This window comes from Cupressus sempervirens, chromosome 3 (genome assembly GCF_028749045.1).
Source record: "Cupressus sempervirens isolate cs-2001-9-10 chromosome 3, ASM2874904v1, whole genome shotgun sequence".
NCBI lineage: Eukaryota > Viridiplantae > Streptophyta > Pinopsida > Cupressales > Cupressaceae > Cupressus > Cupressus sempervirens.
The window spans coordinates 225,093,215-225,116,675 of NC_143120.1; the positions used below are offsets into that span (position 1 = coordinate 225,093,215).

General features: G+C 32.8%; 1 protein-coding gene and 1 pseudogene across 1 annotated transcript; one reads left to right on the forward strand and one right to left on the reverse strand.

Annotated features, from left to right (window-relative positions):
- Positions 1–2,443: 2,443 nt before the first annotated feature.
- On the forward strand, positions 2,444–22,301 carry LOC149565644 (wax ester synthase/diacylglycerol acyltransferase 5-like; annotated as a pseudogene).
- LOC149565645 (uncharacterized) lies at positions 13,832–14,170 on the reverse strand. The gene has a single exon (XM_089817209.1). The coding sequence runs from the start codon at positions 14,168–14,170 to the stop codon at positions 13,832–13,834; it is 339 nt and encodes a 112-aa protein (XP_089673335.1).
- Positions 22,302–23,461: the final 1,160 nt, after the last annotated feature.

Consider the following 23,461-nt stretch of genomic DNA (forward strand, 5'->3'; position numbering starts at 1 on the left):
AGTTTGGTTGGAGGGAAATATCTCTAGCTTGGGTCCATTTTTAATTTAGAACTTTTGAATTTGTAGTTGTACAAATAAATAATGATTTTGAATTTTTAAATAACCTAAAGTCATAAGTCTATATGATCAAACAATAAATGAACTTATAATTAATGTCATTGTGGTGACTAAGTACATGTGACATTTACTAAAAGTAAGTTTTTCTCTAAAGATATGTAGGAATGAGAGTCAAATTTGATTGGCTCCAATAGGGTGATAGGAACACTTCTTTTTTCATAAAATGATTCAATCCCATTGCCATCATAGCTATATTTCTTCATTGGTTATCTCTCAAGGTCTTTAGTTGTCTTCCTCACCTAGTTTATTCAAGGAGGCCATTAGATACTTTTATGTCCTATTTTCTAAGGACTCTCCCCCTGCCATAAATGAAGAGACTATTATTATGTATCTTATTCCCTCCCTTGTTACTCAAGAAATGAATGATTTCTAGGAGCTTACTAGACAATTATTTTTAAATGATATGGTGCCTAGGTCAAAACCTATTTCAAATAATTTTTTCTGGTCCAAATTTCATTTCTTCATGTGGCATGGCTTACAACCAATGTCTTATGTGGGATAATTTTTGTAAACATGGATTTTAGGGACCCACATTTTGTGTGTTATAGTGGAGAGGAGTTTGTCTCCCACCTTTTCTTCCATTTTTCTTATTCTACCTATATTTGATGTCTTTTGTGGAATGCTTGGGGTTGTCCTTGTAGGCATGCTTCCTCCTAGTCTTCTTATGGGATCACTTGGGGAGTGTCCCCACTAAAGCCTTTCCTCTTCAGACTATGTGGGCTACTATAATTGGTTGGAGAAGAACATGAGAATCTTTCAAAATGTCTAGACTAGAGTTATGCAACTCTTGTGGAAGATTTCTCACTCTTTCTATAAGACAATTTAGGCTAAGTGTGTATTACATGGAGGTATGGATCATAGTGACATTACCATCTGCAACCACCTCAATTTTCATCCTTACGGAGGGGTCACAAGGGCTACTAGTCAATGGTTGCAAGGTCTTCCTAGACAACATAGGTGGTAGATGAAGTGATAGGTGAATTGTGAGGGGCATTGGACTCCTCCTCCTCATGGAGTTCTAAAAATCTACATTGATGGTTCTTTCGGGGGAATCTAGGTCTCATTGGCATTGGGGGAGTGACTCATTTTAGTTTTGACAATGTTCAATTTCTTTTCTCAGTGCATAAGGGTTGTCATGGTAACAATCTTTTGGAGGTGTTGACCATTTTACATGTTGCAGAGCCATTTTGTTGGATGTGATGGCATAAGATTATCCATGAGTCAGACTCCCAAGTGGTGGTGAACTTTCTTACTTCCTAGGCACTTGTGGATGTTAGTTGGCCTCTAGCTTTAGTTGTTAATTAGACTCTTCTCCTTTGTAGAACTCTGGAATCTATTTGTTTTACTTGCATCCCTTTGGAGTGGAATGGAGTTGTAGATTTCTTGGCTAAATGGGCTTTTGATCATGTGCAAGATTGGAATGCTATGGATAGGGGGCAATTACCTTCCGAATTATCTCGTGAAATTGGTGACCTTTTTTATCAGGATACAGCTCTTTGCTGAGGACTTCCTTTGGTATCTCTTGTTGTCTTGGTAAAAGAATTACCCCTCTTTTAACCAAAAAAAAGAAGAGAAAAGATTGTCTTATTTGTTACTAGTTTTACAATAAAAATAATATGCTTTTTCACTTCCACAAAATCAGTTTTAAGGCTATCATAGAAAATTTTCTGACCGAATTTTTGTAAATGCTAGCATACCTATTTTAAAAGGCTCTCCTATCATTACAATGACACATCATTCTGATATAACATAAATAAAATGCCTTTAACTATTACTTTGGTTTTTATTTAGTTATTCTTAGCACTTCGTTTGTTATTGAGAGGAGGAAATAAAGCCTCTGTCCAACGTGACTCTCAGCATGAATGACATCTGCTTGATTAGAAAGGCATTGAATGGTGCAAGTCAATTTTTCCAGTTACTCTTTAACAGTGAATTCATTGTTATTAAGTTGGATCTGTTGTTGGTTCAGTTCACTGATATTCAATCATCTTGTAGCAAAAATGTTACGGTGAATTCATTCCTATTAAGCTGGATTTGTTGACTCACTGATATTCAATCATCCTGTAGCAAAAAATAAAAAATTCCACATGTCTAACCATTAATATTGGTAGCAGACATTGAATGAGATCATTATGGGAGCTGCTCTCGGCTGGAGATCAAAACGGTGTGCATAACCATACTATTGTAATTATATTTATAGCAGTACTTGCAATTTTAATGTTACAACTACAAATAATACAATACTATATTCTTTCTACTGCTTAATCAAGCGATTTCGTTCATATATTTCTCCTGCCTTAGCATTGAAGCATCTGCAAGAAAAAAAATGAAGAAGGCTAGCAGAAATTCACTGGCAGAAGGCAAATTTGTTTGTAAGTAAAATACTCATGATCAGGGTAATGGTTTGGATGAGGCCAAGATACATCTTAGGGAGCTGGTAGTGAAGAAAGCAGATGATGCAAATCACATGGCTAATACTTGCAAGCATGAAGAACTCTTGAGTCCAGTAGCACGCATGGTCTCCAATGCAATGTTAGATAGTTACACCATAACCATTGTGGGATTCAAAAAAGAAATCGACATCACTTGCTCGAAAACTTTACTGCAAAAACATCTAGCAGAGCACCAAAGATTCTCTAGTATTGTGGTTACTATTCTCCTCTTCTCTATTGCTCTTTCATTTATAATGCAAACTCTAATACAAAGTCTAGGTCTATAAGACTTTCTTGGATATGGATATATTTATGTTTTGGTGATATAGCTATTTTTAGAAGCTTTTCTATAGTTTATATTAAAACTATGGTATGATTTGGTTTAAATATCATATATATTAAGGCTTGATTTCTAAACTAGAAGGGTTAAATGATTAAAATTGATTTATTATTTCTATGTCTAATTTTTTCTTTAATTTGTGATGTTTAAGGGTGGTAGTACTACAAAATAAAAAAAATTAGTTTCTAGACTTCTAAAGTTTGATCTTTAGATTGATATGTTAGAATTATTAGTGAAGAGATATTTTTCAGAGATCAATTTATAACATCTATAACATCGATTATTCTACTTTTACTTTTCATCCCAAAATATTATGCTACATAAATTATTTTAAAATGATGGCAGGTAAAAGACAAGCACACCATTTTGAAGTGGTATTTGAGAGAGGTGGTGATAGAAGATCATGTGATTGTTTTTTATCTAAGCCCCTCACTTGTAGAAAATCCCAACATTGTGAATGAATATACAAGCTCTTTGGTCACTGTACCACCTCTCAATCCATTCAAGCCTTTATGGGAAGTTCATGTATTGAATGTTCCTGCTGGGGATGCAGCAGCTAGCCTTGTGTTCAAAATCCACCGTTCATTAGGAGATTATGTCTCACTCCTATCCCTAATTCTCAATTCCTCAAGAAAAACCAATGATTCTCAAGTGCCATCAATCATTCCAAAAAGTATAGTGGTTGCCAAGAAATCCAAAAGCTTTCTGCAAATTGTGTACAATATGATCACAATGCTGTGGATTACATTCACTTTTTTGCTTGAGATTTGTTGGAATATTTAGTGTAGTATTTATGTTTTCAGAACTTTTAGTTTTAATTTTTTTTTCTACTTTAATTTTTATTAGTGTTCTAATCTTTATATTGTAGAAAATTTTAAAATTTATTTTGAAAATTTTAAATTTATTTAAAATCATCATCAATTAGTCTGATTCCTAAACATATCATTAACAATAGCAATATATACTCTTTTTTGTTAAATAAAACAATTTTGGTATGTAGGGGATATAGTTAATTGTCATCCAAATCCCCACAACCACCCTTATAAAAAGCTTCAATTTTAGCTTTGTTGGCTGTTGATTAGTCCATTTTTTTTATGAGTGGCTAATAGGGGGTGAACATAAAATGACACTTCTAGACCACCTTGCACTCTACCAATTCTACAAAGAGTCTTCACTCATCTACAGAGGTTCACTGAAAATTTTTGCAAATTTTGACGTATGGATTAGAAGTTCTAGGTGTCCCAAATTAGCCTAAGCTACTACTCGATAGTCTCCCCTAATCTATTTGATTAATAGAACAATTTGTATCACTCTACTATAGAAATTCATAAGGATTTATATCTATTAAGAGATTTTTATAGATACATAAGATAAAAAAGTTAAGTCATATTTATTTCTATTTCAGATTTTTCCAAAAAATATTATTTTAAAAGACAATCTTACATTATTCATGTTGGAGAAATTAATTTTTGTTCAACGACCCACTGTTGGTAGTCAAACTTGGTTGTCCAATGCCTACAAATAGCATAAACCTTAGCCTCAACTTAGTCATCCATCAGTCATCCACCACAAACCATCCAATTGTGGCATTTAATAATAATATTTAATATTTACTACCTAATGTTAGATATGTAATAATTGTATTTTCTTTTCTAGAGAGACCTCTATAAATAGAGGCTTAATCTAATGTATTTCAGCAAGATAGTAAGGCAATGAAATAAGTTTTATTTCTATGTATTTTTTTATCTATGCCTTCAAATTGGTATCAGGGCATGAAAAGCTAGGCCTAGGAAAAGAAGAAATATCTGTTGATATGTATAACTACTGTAGTAGTGAATAAAGTCTCTAATGGTTTCTTTATTTCAGATCATAAGCTTTTAAAGTTGGAGATTAGTGGCACTGAAGATCTAGAGAAGAAAAGATGTTAGTTTAATGTTTGAGAGAAGGTATGAGCTGATTTCATGGAGTGAAGTCTAATGAGCAAAAATTTGTTAAAAGGGGAAAATAAGTAGTATATTGTTGTTTGTTTGAGCTATATGTCATTGGCTTAGACTTGTTTGGTGGATTTTCTTTGTAAAGAAAAGTTTAAAATTGTTACATGTAGTTGTAACTGTGTGTATTAATATGGCTTTAGAAAATAGTATAGCTCAACAAATTCCAATATTTTCTAGTAAAAATTATGAATTTTGGGCTATAAAAATGAAAACATTATTTTGTTCTCAAGGCATATGGGATCTTATTGAAAAGGATTTAAATGAACCACAAAATGAGTCTACATTATCACAAGATGAAAAAGACAAATTACAAGATAACGGGAAAAAGGATGCTAAAGCATTGTTTCTAATTCAACAGTCTTTAGGAAAATCAATTTTTCCTAAGGTTTTACTAGCTAAAAAGTCTAAAATTGCATGGGATATTTTAGAAATAACATATCAAGGGACATCAAAAGTTAAGATTGCTAAATTGCAAACTTTAAGGAATAATTTTGAAAATTTGTGTATGAAGGATTCAGACTCAGTTGATCATTTTCTAAATCAAGTAATGAATGTGGTTAATTAGATTAGATCATATGGTGATGATTTGATAGATCAAAAAGTTGTTGAAAAGATACTTCATTGTTTTCCTAGAAAATTTGATGTCATTGTTATTGTCATTAAAGAATCTAAGGATTTGACAATACTCTGTACTGATGAGTTAATGGGTTCACTTTTATCTCATGAATCAAGAATGAACAGAAATAACAATTCTTCTTTAGAGAATGCTTTTAGATTATAGGTATCTTTTGGCAGAGGAAGAGGAAGAGGTAGAAGCATATATGGACATGGAAGTCCAAATCAAGAAGAAAGAACAAATCAATCCATTCATAGTTCAAATAGAGGGTGTGGCAGAAGTTCATTCCAACACCCATCATCAAGGTTTGATAAATCTCAAATTCAATGTCATTATTGTAAGAGATTTGGTTATATTGCAAGTGAATGTAAAAAGAAACAAGAGGAGATTGAAAAGAATGGTGCTAATTACTCAAATTTATCTATTAACAATTCATGAAGTTTATTTATATCTTGTAATGTTTCTCAAGAAAGTTCTAGTGATATATGGTTCCTAGATAGTGGATGTAGTAACCATATGACTGGAAATAAAGATTTGTTTGCTAGCTTGGATGATTGTCTAAAATCTAAAGTAAAGCTAGGAAATGACAATAAAGTCTTTATAATGGGAAAATGTGTTATAAATGTCTTGATAGAAAATGGAGGAAAAATATATATTCCTTATGCGTATTTTGTGTCTGGATTAAAACACAATCTCATGACTGTTGGTCAACTAGTGCAAAAGGGTTACAAAGTTTCTTTTGATAATGATGTTTGCACAATCTTGGATAGAAATACTAGTGGCAAGTTAATTGAAAGGGTAAACATGACATAAAATTGAATGTTTCCCCTCCAAATTCATTGCATTTAAGGAGGAAAAGAAGTTAGTTTCAAGACAGTATACTCAGATCAGTCATGACTATGGCATTTGAGGTATGGTCATATTCATTTTGATGCTTTGAGCTTGTTACAAAAGAAAAGTATGGTGAAAGGATTGCCTCAAATAGTACAACCACCAAGTTCATGTGAAAGTTGTATATTGACAAAATAAAATAGAGAAAGCTTCCTAGTAGGAGGTTCATATAGAGCAAGAGCACCATTGGAATTAGTTCACACCGCTATATGTGGACCTATGCAAACTCCATCTTTAGCAGGAAGTATATATCTCCTAACATTTATTGATGATTTGAGCAAGAAAACTTGGATATAATTTCTCAAACAAAAGAGTGAAGCTTTTGAAAAATTCAAGGAATTTAAAACTTTGGTTGAAAAACGAAGTGGTCTCTACATCAAGGTATTATGATTTGATAGAGGTGGTGAATTCAATTCTAATGAGTTTCTAAAATTTTATAGATTTCATGGAATTAAGAAGTAGTTTACCACAAGGTACACACCACAACAAAATGGTGTTGCAAAGAGGAAGAATAGAACCATAATGGAAATGGCAAGGAGTATGTTGAAGGCCAAAAATATATCCAATGAGTTATGGGTAGAAGTAGTAGCATGTGTTGTATACATCTTGAATAGGAGTCCTACAAAGAGTGTTAAGAACACAATTCCATAAGAAGCACAGAATGGTAAGAAACATAATGTATCCCATTTTAGAGTTTTTGGATGTATTGCTTATTCATTAGTGCTATTTGAATTGAGAAGGAAATTTGATGATAAAAGTGAAAAATGTATCTTTATTGGTTATAGTGAAGAATCATAAGCTTATAGATTGTATAACCTTGTTTCAAAGAAATTGATCATTAGCAAAGATGTTAAATTTGAAGAAAAAGATTCATGACATGGAATTGATAACAAACAAGTCACAAGAGGAGTACCAATATTAGAAAGTGACGATGAATTGAAGCAACAAGGGACTCAATCACCACCCAATACTCCACCAAGGAACTTTGTGCAAGGAGCCTCACCTCCAAGTTCAAATGTAAGTGATAAATCAGATTCTACATTCTCAAGACCAAGTTACAAAGGTAAGAAGACAAGAAGCTTAAAAGAGATATATGATCAAGAAGAAGAGAATGTAGACATTTACTCAAATTTTATTTTATTTTCTTGTGATCAATTGTATTCTGATGAAGCAATTAAAGAAGATAAATGGATCAAGGTAGTGGATGATGAAATGGACTCTATTGAAAGAAATAAAAAATGGGAATTAATGGATTTACCTAAAGTAAAAGAATGTATAGGAGTCAAATGGGTCTACAAAACTAAATTTGATGCAAAAAGTGAAATTGTTAAGCATAAGGCATGACCCGTTGCTAAAGGTTCTTCACAAGAATATAGAATTGATTATAATGAAACATTTGCTCTAGTTGGTAGACTTGACATAGTTCAAACTATTTTAGCAATAGCTACACAAAATAATTGGAAAGTGTATCAAATGGATGTAAAATCAAAATTTTTGAATGGTTTGCTTGATGAAGAGGTATATGTTAAACAACCACCTAGTTATGAGGTTTGTGGGCATGAAAACAACGTATTTAAAATAAACAAGGCACTTTATGCTTTGAAAAAATCTCCTAGGACTTGGTATAAGATGGTTGATTGATACATGATAAGTAATCAATTCAATAAAAGTAATAGTGAGCCCACATTATATGTCAAGAATAATAAGGAAGGTCATATTTTGATTGTATGTTTGTATGTTGATGACTTGATATTCACTAGAAATCTATCAATGGACATGTTCAGAAATGATGAAATAATTTGAAATGATAGATTTGGGGTTGATGAGATCTTTCTTAGCTATTGAAGTTATTTAATGTGACAAAGGTATCTTTATTTGTCAATCCAAGTATATAAAAGATGTTTTTAATAGATTTAAAATGATGAATTTCAATCCAACATCAACTCCAGTTGCAACAGGAACAAAACTTAGCGAGGAAGAGAAGGGCTCAAATGTTGATCCAACTATGTTTAAAAGACTTATTGGAAGTTTAATAGATATGACATCTACAAGGCCAGACATCATGTATGGTGTCAGTTTGATTTCAAGGTTCATGGAGTCACCAAAAAATTCTCACTGGCAAGTTGGAAAAAGGATATTGAGATATATTATAGGAACAACAGGATATGGAATCCTATATTCCAAATCTAACAATTTTGGTTTGATTGGTTATACTGACAGTGATTTCTCAAGTAGCATTGATGATAGGAAGAGCACTTCTGGATATATCTTTCACCTTGGATTAGGAGTTGTTTCATGGGCATCAAAGAAGCAACCTATAGTGATGATCTCATCAGTTGAAGTAGAATATGTAGTCGTCACTTTCATAGCATGTCAAGTAGTATGGATGCATCAAATTTTGTTCAATCTTCACCATCATCAGGAGGAATCAACAACAATTCTTTGTGATAACAAATCAGCAATAGAATTATCTAAGAATCATGTATTTCATAAGAGGAGAAAACATATTGATATAAGGTACCACTTAATTAGAGAATTGGTCAACATTAGAGAAATCTACCTTGAGTTCTACAAATTTGAAGATCAATTGGAGGTTTTTTTCGCTAAGGCATTACCAAAGAGTAACTATGAATATTTGTGAGAAAAATTGGGTATTATTGATGCAAAACTTGTCAATGATAGAAATTAAGGGGGAGTGTCAGAGGAATTAATTTTGTCCAATAACCCACTATTGGCAGCCCAACTTAGTCATCCAACAACTACAAACGATATGTAACACCCAACCAAGGGATAAAAAAGAATTAACCTAAAGTTTTACTAAGTTCGCTAAACATTTTTTTTTAAACATGAAAGATAGATCATACACATCAAACACATAGTAGCAGAAGCAATAACATATAATCAACTATAAACATACATAATAGGTTACATGCCTTAAGGATCCCAAGACATTGAGTCACATTTAAATTTACCTAATTCTAAGTCTAACAACTACCACATCCATATGAAAGAATAAGTATAAAGTCCAAAGTCCTTTTAATATACATTTGTTCCGAATGCCTCTTGGAAAATTAACTCGAAATGCTCATTCATCCACTATACATGTCACAAGGTATGAAAGGCTTAAAAGAATATACATATGTAAAAGTAGAAATACATCATCCTCTACGGATCCATGGTACGTATAATAAAATAAATGAAATCATCCACCATACATGATACATACATACATCAATAAGGATATAATTTACATCATAAAGTATATCCATCCATCAATGATACATAGAAAGAATGAAAGTAAATGCAGATAAGGAATGCTCCAACCATGGTGACTACAGATGGATCTCAATGGTAAGAGTGAAAAGCACTACCACACAACCACGTGGAATCTAAATGGCCCACTCCCACTATGCTGAGGAGATAGTCTCAATTCCCAAATAGGATATCAAATCACATAACACACTCTCTAAGTCCAAGAAATCCTAAAAGTATAATAAACTCAAAAGTTCCAACACATAGATTGACATCTAGACCTAGAGGCACACAAAGACACGTAGGAATCTACTATATAAGTGGGCAAGTGTCATCACATGAATCATGTTCGAAGTTACCTAAGCAATCCCTTAGGAATCATGGGTCCCTAGTGATCCCTGCGACCACTAGTATCCTCTGATACTGATGAGGCATACTACAGAATGCAAGGTCATAACAAAGCATTCTCTCTACTCCCATCCTAGTTTGTTCTAGCACTCGAGGCATGGGCAAGAACATACAATTAATCTTATTAGGTTCATTTTACTCTCATTTAGTGTAAATGTTATCACTTATTAAAACAACTTACAATGAGTTACCATGGTAGCCACTTAGGGCCCCAGCCCCCATTGCAAGCCACTTCCCGACACTACATATAGATTACCTACCCTAAGCTCATAAATTACAAATCAAAGAATCATAGTAAAATCACCTCAGTCATATACACAAGTGACTGGAAAGCATCAAGAGATAATCATAATAATCACATTAGTTCTCCATGAGCAATTGAAAAGCATCAAATGATAAATCACAATATCCATCGATTCTCTAAAGAGCAACCATAAAGTATCCCACAATATCCATTGGTTCTCAATGAGTAACCAAAAAGTATCCCAAAATAATATTGATCAAAGACTCCAAAATGGTCAATTCAAATATGTCACAACATGACATCATCAAGAACAAATCATCCAATACATCCCAGTCCTCTCAAAGTGACTGAAAGGCAAATCAAATATAACTAATCGATGACTAAAAATTGGTTAAGTTAGGTATCTCATAAACATACACCTCAGCTTCACACAAGGAAATTAGAAAGCAATAACAACTAGTAAAACATCCATCATAGAGCATATCAACACATCACCATGGTTGGGTTTAGAAATATCAAGAGAAAATATCATAACATCACAATCACATAACCTTTGAGCCTCTGGTAACAACCTATAACTGGTCAACACTCTAGGTTAACCCCAACACCCAAACAAAATAATCAATTCACAGAAAACGTCATAGTGTCACAGTTGGTTTGATTTGAAAATGCAGAGTTGAGTTAAACAATAAAGTAAGGTTTTTCGTCTTTGTTTCATTGTATGTTTCGAATACATAAGTTTCCATTTCTAGTTGAACGTATGTCTTTAAATAGATAAAACCCATAGTTTACCCTTACTATTAAACCCTTCCTCATTCTTATAATAAAGGAAATCACATCATGACTTAAAAGTATTAATAATCATTAAATTATTAAAATAATAATAAATGATTATTAAATAAAAATAATCTCAATTTCATTAATAATCAAATTTTAAATAATAAATATAATTATCATGATTTTATCATTAAATTCCATTTAGTTCAAATATCCATTTTCCTTTCTAAATTAATAATTAATAATTATTTAATAATTCATAATTAATTAATATGCAATATCTATTAACAAATTTATTTACTAAATAGTATTTGTTAATCATTACTTAATTTAATAATAATAACTATGAATAAAATTCTTTTAATAAATAATATTTACTAATTATTAATTAATAAAATTATATTACAAATCTTAATAATTAATAATTAAATCATTCAATACTAATAAAATTTATTAAATAATAAACAATTTTAAAAATTATTAATTATTAATTCTTTTTAATAAAAACTAAATTTATTAATAAAATCGCATCTTAAATTTTTTTTTTTTCTTTTTAAAAAAAATATACTTAACTATGCGCTTAAGGCCCACGTGGCTTGTAGACTTCAGTCTCCTGCAACAAGGTACTGTTGTATCAATAGTACTTGCTGCCATAGGAGTACTGATGTTGCAGCAGTACTTGCTACAACATCATACTTAAGTAAGGGGGATGAGGTGGGGTAAAAGCCCCCCTCCCAAACTATTTAAAAAAAATATATATATATTTTTCTTATAAAATTTGCCAATATAAATAGTTTAAATTTTATTTGGTAATTTTTATTGATTTTTTTTTTTTAATAAAGATTTAAAACAATTTCCCCTCCAATGAAATTCCACAAATATATATATACATATACATATATACATACATACATACATACATATACATATACATATATATATATGTTAGAAGGTGTAATCTTTCCTTGGTGTATTTATAAACCAAGGTTAGACCTCCTTTATTTATTATTATAATATATTAGGATATAAGCCAAGGTATCCTAATATATTTCTTTTTTGTCCTTTTTCCACTACATCTTATTTTGTCATCTAGTGGAATATGTGAGGACAAATATATATTGTAATTTCTAATTTTAGATTATTCCTCCTTAAGAGGAATCTCACACTTGGCCTCACACACATATGAATGGTGGCATTCATAGACATGGGAGTTACATTCTAACTCCTCTCTCTCATCTCTATTTAAGAGATGACCCTCCTCTCTCATTCAACAACAATGAGGTTTCTTCCTCTTCTCAAATATTGTATGAGCATTGCTCTCTATCTCTCTCTCTCTTCCTTCTTAGGCTTTTCATGCTTCATTCATAATGTCACAAGGGGTTTTCTTTGCTTTCCCCTTTCCAAATATCTTGTCTCATGGTGTTGGAGCTTGAAGCTTTCTCTCTCCTATTTTATGGTAATATCTTTTCATGCATTTACTCACTTAGATTCTTTCCTGGTATTGCTTATTTACATATTTCTTTTTCCATTTCTAACATGGTATCAGAGCAGTTTAATCTTTGTTTTGAGTGTTTGCATGAAGGTACGATTCGAAGGAGACTCTAGAGAGAGATTTCACTAATTTCTTTTTAATCGTTTAAGATGGAATAAATTGAATTTTTTTTAGATTTGGTCGGTTTACCGCCAAATCCGATTAACTTTTGTGTGCTCTAATTTGTGCAGGTTACTTCTTATTTTCTATTAGTTTTCATCTAACCCCCTTTGGAAGGCTTGCCGCCAGAGGATTTTCCTATAAAAGCTTCAATTTTTTTTGTTTTGTTTTTGGAAGGCGTGCCACCAAAACAACACAAATTTACTTCATATCATTTATTTATTATTATGCTCTGACAAAGATCGGTTTTCTTTATGCAATCAGGTTTATTAATTTGTCTCTACATAGATGCTTTAAGTTTTTACACTTTAACTGTATTTCTGAGAAAAATTGAATCCCACTATGTTGGATCTTGAATTTTATCCCCATACTGTTCTTTGATCGGTTTTGATGGAGACTGGTTCTTCCTCCTCCATCCTTCCTGCGATCATGTTGTTATTTCAGGGTTTCTTTTGGAAGCCCGGGCGTCATTTTTTTTTTTTTTTTTTTTTTTGTGCCCTTTGGGCTTCTTTTCGGTAGCCCTTGCTGCTCTTCATGTCAGTTTTTGGCCCCAAAGAGTGTTATGAGGGCCTGGTTATTGCAATATTTTTGGTCTTGATGTATAGCTATTTGAATATATCAATCAGACAGAACAGGGTACCTGATGAAATTAAGGGGAGAGAGATTCATCATTCATTTCCCATGCAACTATTCCAGCCTCGTTCTGTGCATCTGGATCATCACTCGCTAACACTTCTGAAGTATTGGACATGGCAATTCGCTATAATAAGGCCAATTCTATCAATTTTAATGATAGTCTTGCAATTTCTTGGTCTATACGCACAATGGATCAGTTGAACTTTTTCAATCATATTGAACATTTCTGTGCCTTTGGCCCTTTACTCTTTGGTCATTTTCTATCATGTCTTTGCCAAGCAGCTGGAAATAATAATCTTTCAAAATGGAACCAAGCCCTTAGCAAAGTTTTTTATGTGTGAACGAATTGTCCTCTGCGACCCCCGGCGAGCAAAGCCGTTGCCCTTCTGTCTGTTCGGTTTCCTCCCTCTTCTTACGTTTGCATGTTTGCAGTGCCCTAATTTGGGGTCGCCATGCCAGCTGTCCCTCTCTATTCAAGCAAGCGCAGATGGGGAACGTGTTTGTTGTAATAGTCTCAGGAGATTCACCATCCGAGCAATAGTATGATCTGTTGCAAGGTCCTTGCCAGTACATAAAACCTCCGCAAATACAAAAACTATTTTAGGTAAGTACTGATTGTTGGGTCCAAGAATCTCAGCATTAGACCGTTCAACCATGGAGCATAATTGTTCCTGGACAATTTTGGCTTCAATTAAATCACCTTTTATAGGAAAACAACTTAGCCAAGCAGGAATAACTTGTGCAGCATCAATACTGTCACGATTAAATTGACAAATTTTCCCTAATGCAGAAACTGCATTGTCAGTTGCCATTATATTCTCACCATCCCGTGCATTTGTTTGTCTTTTTACTACATTTAGTCTGCAAGCGCCTCTCCACCAAGAGGCTTGAATTTGGGTCCACCAAATATAGCAGCCTGGCGCACATCTGCATTAGAATCAATGCAAGCTTCTAGTAAGAAAGGCAAATATGTATCATAATATTTTTCATGCGTTTCCTGTCACTATTCAGCCACATCATCAATTCAATTGCTATTCTTCTTTCTTTGGCTGTTTTATCCTTCCCCACATAGGTGTTATATACGAGGAAAGTTCATCAAAGAATGGCAAGAACGAGGATTTAAAGGTCTTGCAAGTGTTGCAAATCTTGGTATTTATAAAAGAACACCAACTTGCTTATCATTACTCCGCCTCATGGACATAGTAAGGTGACTATTCTATAATTTGAGCCGCACTGCTGCAATTTTAGAGGATTGGAAATCCTGACCTTTGGTCTCAACAGCTAACGTGTTAATTAATGTCATCTGGAATATGTCGGTCAATGACATGTTAACCCATGTTTTCTGTCTATCAGATGTCGGGTTAACCTAACACGTAAGAGCTGTTAGTGGTATTTGACTCATTTAGTGCGAGAATACGCAGGTATATGAATGGCTTGTTATTGTGTTTGTTAGTTTCAACAATTTATTTATGAGGTTTTTGTTTTATCAATAAAATACTATGTTCACTATGTGCTTCATTTGGAGACTACCGAAGCCGCCAGAAGGACGACTAAGCTCAAGAATTTAATTTAATGAGGGATGCTAAATTTAGGCAGCCTGTCTTTTCATGCAAGATTCTTTTTCTTTTTTGAGCTCTTGACAGAGGCATCCTTTATTTTCTATTATTGCCTCTTGTCAACCTATTTTTGGCAGGTAATCATTCACTATCAGACAAGTGTAATATTCTTTCTCTCAACTTTTTTTAGAAAAGTTTTTAACTCTTTTTAGTATATTCTTATCTGCCAACTCTGAACTCTATCATTATTTACTAACCTTTTTTGCAGGGTTAGTTGTAACAAATTTTACATGAAGGTAATTACTCTTAGAAAATAAAAATGGGGAGATCTTTTCTTATTACTTTGAGGTTATATTTTTGAACCAAGGTAAATATTATGACTTTTTATAAATTGTGACTTTCCAAAATATTAAGTATGGAAAGGTGATTATTTTCTTTAACCAATCTATTTTCGTATATTTATTGGAGTATATATGGGGGCCCATATATATGCCCAGATAAATATATAATTTATAATATTTCATAAATTAAAATATACCTTTGCAAAATGAATTTAATACTCATGTTTACCCTCAATGGAGTTTTATACCTGATATCTATATTTAGTTGATCTTCCTTAAATCATTTTATTTTGATTGGATTATGAGTAATCTTACACATTTGCCTTCATTTTGATATTTTGATGTGCCCATAGCTGCAGTTTTATGCTTTTATAGCATTATTCTATGCCAATGTTGGCACTTTATGGTTTTATACCATTGATCTACATGATTTAAATAATATTTTGAGTTGCATAGGGAGCTTAATATTTTTTCAAGGTTAACTATGTAGGTCCCCTCAGTATAACTGATACATAGTTTCCTTATCTGGCCCATGGAGTATCCCTCCATCCTATATTGGTATGCACTCATTTTATATGGAGTTTCCCTCCATTTGATCCTATCTGTTCCATTTTGATAGGATAATATTTTTATGGAGTTTCTCTCCATGTTGATCCTCAATGAAGAAGATACTATTATTGGAATTTTCTCTCCAAATTCAGATGATTTGATCCAATTTGAAGGCAATATGTTGTTATATCCTCATAATCCATTCTTTTGATTATCCTAAAAAAAAATCATGATAATTCTAATTTGATCAGCATGTCTCTCCTTTATGTTATTTTCATATATTAATGTGATAATGATTTGCATACTTCATTGCTTAGATCGTGAGTCATGTAAGTTATGGTGCTGCAGCCCATTAACTTGCAGTGGGAAGATTCATTAAGTGGACTGTCTATATCCACGTGATTGATGCAAGATTGATGCAAGTATCATTAGTTGGCCTTGTCTGTGGTCATTTGTGCATTAGTATCATATACTTTTCATGAGAGCATTGATCAAGTTTTTTTCTCAATTTGTCCTTGTTGACAATTTTTTGAGCATATACTTTATCTAGATATCAGGTTATTGCCATTGTTTTGTGGTAACATGTTTTACTCATTGTTTCTCTATGAGACTTTTATTATCCTTATTTAAAAGGATTTTGAATTTCCACTTCTAACAATTTGCATATATGATGTCATTCTACTTGTGGATATTTGTCTTGTTGTTCTTTTTTTCAGGTGATCCATCAAGGAACCTTCTTGGTTTTCCACATATGAAGATGCGTCTATGCTTCCACTTGATCACATTCAAAGGACTCATGTACTTCTCTTGGATCTACAAATGTTTCATATGGCTTGAAGACAATCAAATTACTTCATATTGAAGATTAAGTTGCAGATTTTTGTAAATTATGGGTTTAATACCCTTTGATGTAATTACCCCAAGTAAAGATTAAAGGGGGGTGTTAGAAGGTGTAATATTTCCTTGGTGTATTTATAAACCAAGGTTAGACCTCCTTTATTTATTATTATAATATATTAGGATATAAGCCAAGGTATCCTAATATATTTCTTTTTTGTCCTTTTTCCACTACATCTTATTTTGTCATCTAGTGGAATATGTGAGGACAAATATATATTGTAATTTCTAATTTTAGATTATTCCTCCTTAAGAGGAATCTCACACTTGGCCTCACACACATATGAATGGTGGCATTCATAGACATGGGAGTTACATTCTAACTCCTCTCTCTCATCTCTATTTAAGAGATGACCCTCCTCTCTCATTCAACAACAATGAGGTTTCTTCCTCTTCTCAAATATTGTATGAGCATTGCTCTCTATCTCTCTCTCTCTTCCTTCTTAGGCTTTTCATGCCTCATTCATAATGTCACAAGGGGTTTTCTTTGCTTTCCCCTTTCCAAATATCTTGTCTCATGGTGTTGGAGCTTGAAGCTTTCTCTCTCCTATTTTATGGTAATATCTTTTCATGCATTTACTCACTTAGATTCTTTCCTGGTATTGCTTATTTACATAGTTTAAATTTTATTTGGTAATTTTTATTGATTATTTTTTTTTATAAAGATTTAAAACAATTTCCCCTCCAATGAAATTCCACAAATATATATATACATATACATATATACATACATACATACATACATATACATATACATATACATATACATATACATATATATATACACCCACAGACATACATACATACATACATACATACATACATACATGCATGTATATATATACATATATATACATACATATATATATATACATATATATGCATACATATATATATACATATATATGCATACATATATATATACATATATATACATACACATATATATATATATATATATATATATATATATTTTAATAATATCGCCAATACAAATTTGGTATGGAAATCCAAATCAACTAGTCAGATTGTACAATAAAAATTTGTCTTCCTATCAACCCAAATTTCTGATTTTCAATGTTTTATTATGAAGAGGTTCTTAGTCTTGTTTGATTTCTTATTCAACCCTATTCATAATAAAGATATAGTTCCCTAAAATAAACTTAGCGAGGTTTCTAATTGATCATTAAAACACTATATACAAATGATAATGAACAACAAAAAGGTTTAGAACGAAAATTTGACAAATTCGTATAGAGAAGTTTGAGAAGACAAGTTCTTACAATCATGAAGCGGATAGGCATATCAATTTGCATAATTCAATCAGTGATCAAACACAAGATACTACCTAAACCTGATGCTAACACGCAACCACCCAAAAAATTTGCGAGAGAATTCCCTCCTATCCAAGAACTTCTCTCCAACAATTTTTCTAAATTTTCCCTTCCAAAATTCACTTCCCAATTTCGTGTCCAAATTCTTCCCTAAAAAATGAACCCCAAAGTTGTGATAAGGAGTTCTCTCCTTGATTCGAGGTACTGATTGTGCGTTCACCCTAGGAGAACTCCTTGTTCACAACCCTTAACTCCATATTAACTTTTATTAATCTTTCTTTTATCTTGCATTAGTCTTTTTCATGCATGTTAAAAGAATTATTAAATAACTTTATTAAATTTTTACTTGACTTCTATTTTTAATTAATTTATTACTTTAATCCTATGCACACTTTATGAAACTAAAATATCTTTTTATTTAATTAATTTTTCAATTAATTAAATATAATTGAACATTAAAATATCATAATAATTTTCCATTAAATTAATTCATTAATTAATCTTTTAATTAGACTTGATTAATAGAAAATACACTAAAGACTCATAAAACAACATATGAAAACCCATCATAGCAAAACACATACAAAATCAAACTAAAGGGTTGGAATCATAAATTAACGTCATTCGACGCATTCAGAGGGTACTTGACTCAGATACTTGTCCTAATTATCAATTAGGACAAATGGTTTAAGAGTTTAGGATTTGGACTTAAGAATTTATCTCCCCTCTCTTGCCATTGAGATAATGCAATAGGGTACACTCATCCTGGCAATTCAGGGAAGTCGATACCTGGTACCATATAGACACAATATTGTAAGTTAAACAAGCAATGGAAGGAAGTGGTGCATCGTGTAAATCCCGACTAGCAGGTGACTATGACTCCCTTCCTTAACCACATTAGAAACACCATACATAAAGAAAACAAACACACACACCATAGACATGCAGTATGGGGTAAGTATCCATAAATCAAACACATATAATCCATCTAACTAATCATCATAAATAACTGAAAACACTGAATCGTCATCATTCATACATGAAGTATAGAGTATCAAGTTATCTCATCATATAAAGAATTGAATGTAAAAACAATATCTAATAATCTCAATATAATGTTACTACTGAAAGAGTTTGGCAATGAAAGCAAAATGCGAACGGGTAGGCACTACACGATAGAAACCTCAGCCGCAACTTAGCCATCCATCAGCCATCTACTGAAGCCATCCAACTGTGACATTTAATAATAATATTTAATATTTACTACCTAATGCTAGATATGTAATAATTGTATTTTCTTTTTTAGAGAGTTCTGAGACCTCTATAAGTAGAGGCTTAATGTAATATATTTCAGCAAAACAGTAAGACAATGAAATGTAGGGTAGGCCCAGCAAACCCCTACCATTCTATAGGCATGGGCAGATTATTGTAGGGTAGCCTATTGTGATCCACCACCCCACAATTATATAGGGTGGGCAGGGCATGTTACGTAGATAATCCCCCGCCCTATTCTATGGCATAGGCAACTCTAGTGCTGGAGGGAATCTTAGTCCCAGGGTGCATGTTCATGTGGGAAGCAATAGGATAAAGTATCGAGGAGAGCTTGCAACCACCCTGCAGATGCATCCGGCCCATCTCGTATGATATGTCTGCTCAGCTTAGTTCTATACGTAACATGTCTCCTGTGCAGCGGTTGGTGGGAGGACTATGCCGGTGCACGTGGTTGGTAGGTAGTAGGTAGGTATCCGGGTAGATAGAGAGGTTGATAGGTCCAACAAAAGAAACTGCCCGTTTAAGCTTAATGGATGTAGTGGAGAGTAGGTCCAACAAAAGAAACTGCCCGTTTAAGCTTACTGGATATAGTGGCAATTCGTCTCTCCTAGATGGCCCGTTGACACACATTGCTACTCTTTGCATAGTTAGAAAACTAGAGAAAGGAGGGGGGGCTAGCCTATAATTTTATGGGGCGCGGAATAAGTGGGAATAGTCAAGTTCCGGACTGCCACCCAGGGTCTTCCGCATGCGTGAACACGTCATCTGCAGCCTACGGGGTGCGGAACTACAGTTTTATTTCCCTGGGGCGCATTTGGACGGCCATAACTCTTCTAGGGGTTCGACCCTCGCCCCCTCTCTTCAATAGTTCAATCCGGTTGGCCCAAAAATTATATACTTTAGGTCCCGGCCCTTGGGTTCAAATGCAACGGTCGCAGAACAGATCCGGTTGGCCTCCCCAAACAACCCGCCTCCTGGCGCCCTACAATAATATCAAAAGGGGGCAATAATATAAGTTTTATTTCTCTCTATTTATATATCTTTGCCTTCAATTCATAATCATAATCACTTAGCGTGATTTCGGTTCATTAATTTAAGAAGTCTATCTAATCTCTTAAATTCCTATAAGTGATTTATGTGTTATCATTGTTTATTATTATTTGAAGGTCGGGATCACTATGCTATGGAAATATGATAAAAATTTATTAAGAGGAGGAAACAAAGCCCTGTTTGTTCAAAGCGTCTGGCTTACGTGACTCTCAGCGTGGATGATATCGCAATTGTTAAAAAGGCAGTGAAAGGGATAGGTTAATTGTTTACTTACCATTTTATGCATGATATCGGCTTGATTAGAAAGACATGAATGAGCTTGTAGAAAAAAGATATAGTTTTCCATATGTCTAAATATTTAAGTTGGTGGCAGACATTGAATGAGGTTATTATGGGAGTGCTTTCTGCTGGACCTGTCCGTTATATGGGCAGACAACAAAATGGTATGCATAACAATGAAGTAACAATGGTTAAAAGATATATTAAATATATTTATAATGAAAGGGGTTAAAAATATATTGGTGTTCAAAAATACATTTATATTCTTCACAAGGTGACACTAAATCCAGCCGTTTCTTCTCTTGGAGATCAAGCTAAATATGGCTCTGTCCCACCTCAGAATTCAAGACTGCGAGCGATGGTTGCAATAAATATGAGGCATTCTGTGATACTTAAGGTAAAGCCCCACCAAGCATACATTCCTTTCTACCTGTAAATTATGGATTGTTTTCTATTTAAAGGTAATGATTGAGTATATATGGAATAATTGGCAAGCATTGAATATTTGGCAGGATCTAGATAAGAACATGAAAAGCCCATCGAAAGTTATGTGGGGGAATAAACATGGTTTCTGGATGTTTCCTCTTCCGATTCTCCACTATGGAGATCCACTTCAATATTGCCGTGAAGAAAGAAGTTATCATTTGAGGCATCCTTGACATACGCCATATTCAACTACGTGCCAACTAAGGTAAATGTTTCAGGTCGAATAAGTGGCAAACAAAGCCTTTCTATTGAGTCAGACCATGCAGTTTGGTTTTCTAACGACACTTCATTGAACAATCAGAAATTTTGGTATTATTAATATTATTTTATTATGTTTTTGGGTACAATTGTATCAAATTTATTTGTATGATTTATTATTTATCTAGATGATAGATTATGGAATCTCCTGAAACATTGATATTTTGACACAGTTGAATTAAAAAATACAACATGATAATGATTATAATGATTATAGAGTATATAAATGTAAAATCTTAGTTTGTTAATAGAGGAAGATTTGATTGGATGAGGGATATTTGGCAGGATGAAGTATTAATTGAAATTTCTCAAACGGATTATATTCTGTTCCAATTTGATTTGAATTACAGTTAGCGGCAAACTTTAGCAAGAGATTCGCCACAATAGTTACAGTGGGCTTCTCCAATGTGATGGGGCCAGTAAAAGAAATCCAATGCGCAGATAACTCAGTTGCTCACATTATTCCCACAGCCCACGTTAACTATAATGTCAGTATCTTAGTTCTCTGTTACAATGTTTTTAGTGGGTGAATTATGTATTACAATTAAAAGAGATTGTTCTCATTTTGTGCAGTCCGTAGTGATTCATTTCATAACCATTGGAGGAAAGGGAAACTGATTGCATTGGTAGCGGAAAACGTAGTTCCTGATCCCTTACAACTTTGCCAGGAGCGCGCAGATGCTCTACAACTTATGAAACAAGCTGCAGATGTAACTTCTATGCATTCAACTTGATATAGAGAGAGAATGATTGGAAAATCTATGTCAATGGTAAAGGGGTCTTTGAAAATTACTATGAAGTTTAACAGTTGAATAATATAGAGAGATTTGTATTAAATAGATTGTAATTTTATTTTTTAAACATAAAACTTATATTGTACATTATATTGAGATTTTTTATTATAGTATTAATAGAAAGAAAATGGAGTGAAAAGAAAGTGGCCATTGTTGAATGGATTGGGGGAAAAATAATAGTTCTATTTTTTTATGCTTTTATGATATGGATAAGAGCATGTTCTTGTATAGTTATGTTTTTTAAGATAATAGTTATCAATCAGAACAGCATTTCAAAAGATATTAAATTGAGTTGGTAAGTATTGTATATGCATATAATTTAAGTGCAAGAGACAATTTATATAATAAAACAAAACTAAAAATAGAATCATGTATCATGAGTTGATCATTCCTATATTCAATCTATATAGAAATTGTTAATAGAGTGAGGCTTAAATAATGTCTAATAAAATAGGATGCACAAAGAGTTTTGGTGAAGAATTCACTTATGTGATTTGACTTAGGACAACTATGATTCTACTTGTCTACCTTAGACTAAATCTCAAACAAAATGTTGTCAAATATTTATGTGATTGGTTTTAGCATGAAATAATGGATTATTAGTCATTGACATAGTGCTCCCACATTGTAACTAGATGTTGCTCATTCTTGAATTAACTGTATATCATTCTTGAATTAACAGTATATCGTGCAATCCTTCTAATCCAGTTACCATGCATAAATACTTAGGTAAAATCCTTCCATGTCATATATTCTAAAGAAAAAGCTTGTGTATAGTTTTACAAGAACTATGTAAATTATGTATTGTGTTGCAATATTAACAAATTTTCAAAATATAATTGTTTTTTTATCAAACAGCAATGTATATTGTCTTATGAAAAATGAAGAAATTCCTTATAATGGCTCATTGATGAGTCTTGTGAGCAAAGACTAAATGAATCTCCTTTCTACCAATATAGAATCCTCCATTCAATAGGTCAGTTGGTTCTTTGATCTGCTTTTTGCGTCTCACTAATATAGGTATTCAAACTCTATCATTTATATGCTGAAAAATATAGCTATAAAGTAAGGCCTTTGAATATTTATCGTCATAGACATTATCTGCATTCTTTTGTGTTTTGAAAGCATAATTTTAAACATTTATGTGTTTTGTTGCTAAACAAAATAGAATTTAAAATAAAATAAAATTATGCTGTACTAAAATGTCACTCTTTTCTTTCCATTGGGATCCACGATTCGGGCTTTCCTTCTGTTTTATGTATACCAACTGCAACTATTAGAATCACG

Bases quoted from the DNA above. Each gene is read 5' to 3' on its own strand.
- LOC149565645 (XM_089817209.1), bottom strand. From the start codon at position 14,170: ATGGCAACTGACAATGCAGTTTCTGCATTAGGGAAAATTTGTCAATTT.